General features: G+C 43.7%; 1 protein-coding gene across 2 annotated transcripts; it reads right to left on the bottom strand.

Annotated features, from left to right (window-relative positions):
- Nucleotides 1-333: 333 nt before the first annotated feature.
- Nucleotides 334-3,949, bottom strand: Rbm3 (RNA binding motif protein 3). 2 transcript variants are annotated; one of them, XM_021628112.2, is made up of 7 exons: nt 3,729-3,949; nt 2,981-3,098; nt 2,604-2,710; nt 1,856-1,961; nt 1,669-1,762; nt 1,259-1,340; nt 334-912 (listed from the first exon to the last, which is right to left on the bottom strand). In XM_021628112.2, the coding sequence occupies exons 2-6, from the start codon at nt 3,081-3,083 to the stop codon at nt 1,280-1,282; spliced, it is 471 nt and encodes a 156-aa protein (XP_021483787.1). In that variant the 5' UTR covers nt 3,084-3,098; nt 3,729-3,949; the 3' UTR covers nt 334-912; nt 1,259-1,279. The 2 variants fall into 2 exon arrangements, with proteins under 2 accessions (XP_021483787.1, XP_021483789.1); XM_021628114.1 differs by having other exon boundaries at nt 1,259-1,337.
- Between the last annotated feature and the right edge of the window lie 4,528 nt (nt 3,950-8,477).

Raw genomic sequence — 8,477 nt, 5'->3', positions numbered from 1 at the left:
ACTAATGTGCTTATGCTCCCAGGACAATCTTATATGAGACCTTGTGCTCATAATAGAAAACTTAAGGAAACAATAGCTGTGAAAAGGACCAAGAAACTACTTCAGAAAACTCGGTTCTAGTCATAAGAGAATTGACTTTTACCTGTATCCACCACATTTCATGTCTCACCATACACCCACAAGGCAATCCAAACTTTCCTAACTTCAAATTCAAGGCTCAACTCTTACAGCAGTTTCTGCCCACCCCTGTACATTTCCAAGCTTCATCCTGACTTGTTTCTACTTCTAAATTATAAACTAGGTTGAATAAGGAAAAAGCATTATCAATATTGATTTGTGTTCAGGTTTCATCTTTTAATTAGCTCCATAATGGACATCCTAAACACACCAGACACAACAGAATACTTTTTCTTCCAGTATTAAAAAAAAATGACATTCACAAACATTTTAAAGTTCTTCTATGTAATCAGGACGGTGATCTTGAATAAAAAAATCTCTAAATAATCATGATCTTGATTCAGATTGTTCATAGGTACATTCAGAACTCACTTTCTGGCCATGATAAACATTTGTACAAGTTTTTTAAAATGTCCCTAAATATCCATTAATTTAAAAAACATTAGCCTGGCTACCTTTTGGGGCCAGAAACAATCCTGAGCACCTAAACAAAAATTCTAATTAAAGGAAAAATATTGGGACTGTAACAAATGTCTTAAAATTTGTCTTTAAAGAGAAAAATGCTTAAAGAACACCTGGAGCGTTCTAAAAGGTCTCTAACTACCTTGGGAGCTCAATTAAAAAATAGAACTTGATGTACTAAAACAGATGTTTCAGCGCAGCTCCAAAAATCTTTACAAATACAGCATTTTGGAAGGACGATCCTGGATCAGAAGAGTGTTATTCCTTGTGTATCTGAGAATAGTAAGAAGGGGTAGAATTTTGATGTCAGGAAGAAACAGGCTGATAAACATGCTCACCTCCCAGAGTTGATAAAGATGCAGCACACCACCTCTTATTTCTATCATGTCCCAACAGAACATAAGATCACTTTTCGGGTACCCCACACCATATCCCACAACTAGCTCTGGCATGCAGCTAAAAGCAAGAGCAGCCAAGTGATGCTGAGGTAAACTGGCTGGGTAAGACATCAAGGCAGCAGAGATATAGGGCAGTGCGATGAGAAGAAAAGCAAGAGGGGCAGGACAGGAGGGTCTGATGAGCACAGGTTGACTCACTCCCAATATTCAGGTTCACCTACATTATGTGTGCATGTCCCATCTCAGTTGTCATAATTGTCTCTGTAATTTCCTCCTGAGTAGCGGTCATAGCCACCCTGGCTTCTGGGGAAAACGCAATTGTTTTACAGGAATGTACTCAACACTGTAGACATTAAACATTAAAAACTATACACATCAACCTCATAATAATGGATCCACAATATAAAGTCTAACTACTTTTTTGTAGTGATGGAGACTGCCAGAGCCTGGCACACTGACCTTTGATATACCCAAGCCACACAATACAAAACCTTTAAAAATGTATAAGCAGAACACATAAAATGTATGAGCACCATGGAAAAACTCCCATCTCCAGGTAGGTGCGAGTTATCAGGCTACTGAATTAAGAACACCAGCGCTATATATAGCATCCCAAACTCTCAGCACCCACCTGCCGCTGTTGTCTCTAGACCGTCCATATCCATATCCATATCCTCCAGGTCGACTGTCATATCTTCCACTTCCATAGCCCTGGTCTCCACCACCTATGGGAAAATATTTAAACAGCAGCAGTTCAGAGACAGGCTTCTAACAAATGGTTCTAGCTCATCTCATAATACAACCAGCCCTACACTTACCTCTAGAGTAGCTGCGACCACGCCCATGTGCCCCAAAGGCACCTCCTCTGGTTCCCCGGGCAGATTTGCCCGCATGGTCCACACGGATCTGGCGCCCATCCAGAGACTAGGTATGGGAAGGAGACAGACACAAGGAGGCAGGGCTGTCAGTCAGTCGGGAGTAGCAGAGGGAAGATCGGGCACCGGTAGTTAGGCAAGAGCCCAGAAATTCCTGCTTAGCACCAAACTCTGGGTGCCATGCTCCAGAACAAGCTCCTCTGACCAGAATGGTTTCACCAGGAGCTACAAAATCCCACAAAACGACCTGAATCCACCGTGCTCCCCTGCTACTACTTACATCTCGACTGAACTCAGGCTGGGTTCTCCTCCCCACTCCTCTAAGCTGCCCGACTATTTGGGCTAGACACCTCTCTTGGTTTGAGGCTTCAGAGTCCATCCCAGAAGACTCACGAGGTCCTCTCCGGGCCAGGCCCACAGGTCTGCAGACTCTACTACCTAAGCCCAGAGCAGGTCAACCATCCACAGGTGGCTTCTCCGCCTCATGCAGGACCAGTCGTCGCCTCCCAGGCAGCCCGGCTCTGTCTGCCGCTGCCCTCCACCCCCTAGAACAGAAGGCAGTCATGCTCCTGTGAGTGGACACCGAGGGGCTTCGTGGCCACGCTGCCCCTGGCAGACATAGAGGGAAAACAGAAAGAACGAAGAAAGTGGCAGACAGGGAGAAGGCTCCTCTGGAGGCAGGAGGCCTCACCTCTCCATTCATGGCTCTCATGGCATCTGAAGCATGCTCTGGGTTAGTGAAGGTGATGAAGCCAAAACCCCGGGATCTTTGAGTCTCCCGGTCCTTGACAACAACCACTGTGGGGGAGAGGGGTAGAAATAGAAATATTAGAATCCTAACATTTAAATGGAAAGGAGTAGCCTGAAAAGTAAACAGTACAAATCAGCACACACCAAATAGCACTTGGGCGAATAGACAACCACCCCTCCCCCCAATCCTGTATCTCATTAGATTTTTCTCAGCCTAACTATATCTTAAAAATAAGGAACTTAAGGAGAATTTCAGATACTGGTCCCAGACTAGCTTTTATCCACCAGCCTCAACTCGTGGGCTGGTCCATGGCTCACCCTCAGAGATAGGCCCAAAGCTGCTGAAGTGGTCTTCTAGTGCCTGCTCATCGGTGTTGAAGTTGAGCCCTCCCACGAAGAGTTTCCCTTCTTCAGAAGACATGGCAGAATGCAAGTCCTATAGGGAGAGTATGTGGAATACTGGGGAATATAGTGACTGTGCGAAGTGGTGACATGCCAAACACCGGGAGAATTACAGGGAACACACACACACACACACAAAATGGGCTAAAAAGGATTATCAAAATTACAAGGAAAACACACACACACACAAATGGGCTAAAAAGGATTATCAATGGCAAGAGACTGGGGAGCAGAAAAGGCGGGAACCAGCAAGCCAGACTGAGCCTGTTCGCCATTTGACGACCGCTCCCGCGCATGCCCACAACATCCCAAGCCTCTACACCCGTCATTTTGTATGGTCGCGCAGGCCTACAACTGCATTGCATTTCCTCTTTCCCTGCAGAACAAGATGGCGGTGGTCACGTGGGAAGAGACAACCAAAATAGGTTGTCGCGTGGTCACTGCCGCCACCGACCCCGTCCGTCCCTCCCAGCATTACTCCCATTCGGATGCAGCAGGACAGCCTCACAACAGAGATTTCTCTTGTAGCCTGGGACAAGCCCTCCCTGGAGAAACTCAAGCCTACGTGTCAGCAGCCGCTCCTCTTTCTACTCTCATTCCCCGCCCCTGGGAAGCAAGGAAGCGAGGTGAGGGACAACCACGACGCAAGACAAACGCTGCTTACCTGGAAATTAAAAGCCAAAGCTGTAGAAACGGCGAGCTCTAAGGAACCACGAGAAGAGAGAGGCTGCCACGCGAGAAGACGCCTGATAAAGCAAGCGTAGCGGATGCGTCACAGAACGTCACCCAGCGCGCGCGCTCATTGGTTAAGGTAGGCGTGGGGCGTTGGCTAGAGGGAAAGTCAGGCAGAGGAAGCAATTCGCCTTGCCGGCTTCCGGGAATAGAAACTTTATGAGTTCAGTGCATCCTACTTTAAGCATTTCTCGTTTAGCTGAGATATTGTCCCCCGCTCCATCCACAAACGTTTGGATTCAAATAGCCTTGTCCTCCCTGACGAGATATTCACTCCCTTTGCAGTTATTTATCCTTTTCGATAGAAGTCGTAATTGACAGCAGATCGGTGCCAATGAACTACCATCCTCAGAAACCAATCTTTTTTTCTTTTTCTTTTTAGGACTTTAACCTCATATCCCTTAAAGCCCCAATGTCATCACCTTCAGAGCTCTTCGTGTCAGACCCTACATTTCCGAATCCTTAACCCCTACTTCTTTATCACCTGTGCCTAACGTCTCGCTTTGTTATGGGAATCTTTCCCTTAGTGTCGTCCTTCTCATTTCTGACTTCAGCTCTTATCCCCATCTGACAGTCTCCTTAAGCCTGATAATGCTTTCAGCAAAACAGGTATTCTATCTTCAGGGGGTGCAAATCCCAATCCACAGCATGAATTTTGCTCTCTATTCAGGATAATAGCTCTTGATCCAAAGGACTGACTTTTGCAAATTTGCTCTTTCCCAGCCTTCAGTGTCTAATAACTCTTTTGCCTTCAGGGACTCTATATTTTTTCACTCATAAGATGAATTTGCTCAATTTCATAAAGGCTTTTTCCACACTCTACCACCAACCCCAACACAAATAGCTTTATTAACCTTCAGGTGCCATTCATCTATGGTTCCTGTTAGTCTTAGTCCCATATTTCTCAGTGATTGTCATGTATTTTCATGTTATTAAATTTGTAGGTAGTATCTTTAGTTAGATACATTTAATTTTGATCTAATCATTTCTCACCCTGTGGTCTATACTTCACTGTATGCTCAGGCTATCATTGAACTCCTAAACCCCTTGCCTCAGCTTCTTCAGTGCTGGGATCATCACAACCAACTTGTCTGTATTTTTAAAGAAATCCTTTTTCCCAAAGTCCCAAAGATACTCTTATGCAGGTTATTCCGTTAGCACTATAGTTTTGCTTTTAGTTTAGGATTCTCAATCCTTGTATGGGGTTTAGCTCAGTAGTAGAGTGCTTGCCCAGCATGTCTAAGTCCATTGACTTATAGTCCAACACAGAGGAGAGCTGTGTCTGGTTTTACTCTGCCATTGAGCCACATGTCTCATCACCATCTATCAGGAAACTGAGGCAGGATTGTGAGTTTGAGGCTTTAACAGGTTCCAGGCTAACTTTAGCTAGCCTTTGGTGAGATCCTGTATTGAAACAAGCAAATAAAAATTGGATGTTTTTTTTGAATTGCATTTAATGTAAAGATTTGAGAATGACACCATGATATTACCTGTGGTTTTAAAGTATGTGCACACTGATACTGCTCCCATTAAGATTTGGTACCTTAATTGGGTGTGCTAATTTAAACCAGTAATCCTAGCACTTGGGGGGGGTGTTGCTGAGGCAATAGGATCTTCCATTCAAAGCCAATCTGGGCTACCTAAACAGTTATATCCTGCCTACCCCCCAAGAAAAATGCCAAACAAAAGAATTGGAGCCTACTTTCCTTGCCCTTGGGTATGGACTATACTTAGTGAATCAGTTGTAATGTTCAAAGTAACCAAAGCAGAAGTGATACTCTGTCGTGTTCAAAACTGTTCTCTCACGAAGACTGAGCCTTCTGTAAAATGTTTCCTGGTTTGTCAAGAGTAGTCCTATACGAAGGGGCTAAAGTAACATGGAACTGAGATTTCCTTCCAACAGCTGTAGGAGCAGGCCTTCTTAGAAGTGGATCCACACCTCCAGAGAACTGCTGTCTAGGCTGACACACTGACTAGCAGTAACCTGTGAGCACTATGAACTAGAGCCACCTAACTAAGCTACTCCCAGAATTCTAACCCTCTAAAACCATGGGAGATGTTTGTTTGTTTGTTTGCATGCTTGCTTGCTTGCTTGCTTTGTCCTGAGACAGGGTCTCACTGTGTAGCTCAACTTGTGAGACAGAGCCTAGTTCCCTTGCCCGGTGAGCCTCACAAAGGCTAGAACTACAGGCATGCTGCATCATGCCTGATGTAGCCAGTGAGCTTTGTGATACTTTGGTATCAGTAGATACCTAATACATCACCAAAATCTTCCCATCAAAGAGCATGAAATGTCTTTTATATCTATCTATCTATCTACCTACCTACTTATGGACAGGGTGTCTTGATGTATTGTAAGCTGGACTAGAAGTCACTGCAGAGCCCAGGATAGCCTCACACTCTCAGTCTTTCTGCCCAGTACTATAGATGTGCATTGCAATAGCCAACTTTCTTGATTTATTTGAAAATGGGATCTTGATGAGTTTCCTTCTTCTTCTTCTTTTTTTTTCACAGACAGGGTTTCTCTGTGTAGCCTTGACTGTCCTGGACTTGCTTTGTAGACCAGGGTAGCCTGGAACTCACAGAGATCCACATGCCTGTGCTCCCCTGAGTGCTGGGATTACAGGCATGTGCCACTGCTCCCAGCTAATGCTAAGTTTCCTAAGAAGGCCTCAAACACCTTGGCTCAAGTCACACTCCTGATTCAGCTTCTGAAGAGTTGAGACTGGAGGGTACTATGGATTTTAATTTAATTTTTAATTTTTTTTTTTGAGACAAGGCCTTATTCTATAGCCTGGCTGGCCAGGAATTTGCTATATAGACTTAGGGTGGCCTCATACTTACAAAGATCTGCCTGACTCTAACTCCCAAAGGTTAAGATTAAAGGCACATGCTACAATACCCAGCTTGTGTTTGTTCTTTTCTTTGAGACAGGGTCTTATGAAGCCCAGAGCAGCCTCAAACTCATGGAGTTTCCCCTGCCTTCCAAGTGCTAGAATTTCAGGACTAAGCCATCAAGCTTCACCTCACTTCTCGAGCAGAATGCTTGGATCTTCTATTTCAGTTTCTCTCTACCTCCCTATGTAATGGTGGCTGGCCTGTAATTCACTCCCTAGCTCAAGTTGTCCTTTAAGTCACAACAGTCCTCATGTGTTATCATCATAAGAATTGGGACTACAGGTGTGAGCTGCCATCCCTGGCTCATTTCTTTAAAAAAATGAAATCAAGCCAGGCAGTGGTAGTGGGCTCCTTCCAGAATTTGGGAGCCAGAGGAAAGTGAATCTCCTGAGTTTGAGCCCAACCTGGTCTACAGAGCGAGTTCCAGGATAACCAGGGCCACACAGAGAAACCATATCTGGAAAACTCAATAAATAAATACCTACATACATAAATTTAATAATTTATTTATTTTACTTTATGTGTATGGGTGTTATGGGTGTTTTGCTTGCATATGTGTCTCTGCACCACATGCATCCAGTGCTTGCAGAAGGGCTTGCAGGGCATCAGATTTCATGGAAATGGAGTTACAGAAGTTGTGAGCCAGCATGTGGGTGCTGGGAATTGAACACACATTTTTGTCCTCTGGAAGAGCAGCCAGTATACTTAACCACTGAGCAATCTCTCCATCCCCTCCTTTAAAAAAAAAAGAGGATTTATTTATACTTTATTCTGCCTGCATGTGTGTCAGCAGGCCAGAAGAGAACACCAGATCTCATTATAGATGGTTATGAGCCACCATGTGTGGTTCCTGGGAATTGAACTCAGGACCTCTGGAAGAACAGCCAGAACTCTTAACCTCTGAGCCATCTTGCCAGCCCTCTTCCTTTCTTTCTTGATGAATGTGTTTAAAGCTACATATTTTCTTCTATTAATCAAATGTGCTTTGTTCCACAAATTTTGCCTATAATACATTCATTGTTATTTTATAATATTTATTTTATCTTTCATCTAAGGGTGTTTCAAAACTTGTTGCTAGTTTATTTGTTCAGAAAATACACACACACACACACACACACACATAACTTTTTTGTAGTGCTGAGGCTGTAACCAGGGCCTTGTACATTCTAGGCAAATGCTATGACACTTAATTATACTTGCAACCTTTAATTAGGATACTCTTGAGTTTACCAAGGCCTTCTTTTTTATTTTTTAAATTTTATTTATTTGTTTGTTAGTTTGTTATTATTTATATGGTGTTCTGGCTGCATGTACACCTACACACCAGAAGAGGACACCAGATCTCACTACAGATGGTTGTGAGCCACCATGTGGTTGCTGGGAACTGAACTCAGGATCTCTGGAAGAGCAGACAGTGCTCTTAACTGCTGAACCATCTCTCCAGCCCCTACCGAGGCCTTATTCGTGCCCTAATGGTATCTAGTTTTATAACTGTTAATATAAAAGACACTTTTTTCCATTTAAATGGAAGGTTATATCAATATATATATATTACATATATATATATTATATATATTTTGCCAACCTGACATATCTTGGCAAAGGGACCCCATATGAGAAAATGCTTCCATTAGACCGGCCTATAGGCAAGTGTGTGGGGCATTTTGTTATAAAAAAAAAAAAGATGGCTGTAGGAGGGTTTAGCCCACTGTGGAAAGTACCATCCCTGTGCAGATGGTCATGAGTTATATAAGAAAGCAGGCTGAAAAAGTCATGGAGGGCA

Source organism: Meriones unguiculatus, chromosome X, assembly GCF_030254825.1.
Source record: "Meriones unguiculatus strain TT.TT164.6M chromosome X, Bangor_MerUng_6.1, whole genome shotgun sequence".
Lineage (NCBI taxonomy): Eukaryota > Metazoa > Chordata > Mammalia > Rodentia > Muridae > Meriones > Meriones unguiculatus.
Note: the sequence above shows the minus strand (reverse complement) of the source record. Positions and strands in the feature narration are given on the sequence as shown.

Bases quoted from the DNA above. Each gene is read 5' to 3' on its own strand.
- Rbm3 (XM_021628112.2), bottom strand. From the start codon at position 3,083: ATGTCTTCTGAAGAAGGGAAACTCTTCGTGGGAGGGCTCAACTTCAAC. The intron at 2,711-2,980 runs GTGAGCCATGGA...TCTCCCCCACAG, and splicing joins CTTTGGGCCTATCTCTGAGG to TGGTTGTTGTCAAGGACCGG. The intron at 1,763-1,855 runs GTAAGTGTAGGG...ATTTTCCCATAG, and splicing joins TGGTCGCAGCTACTCTAGAG to GTGGTGGAGACCAGGGCTAT.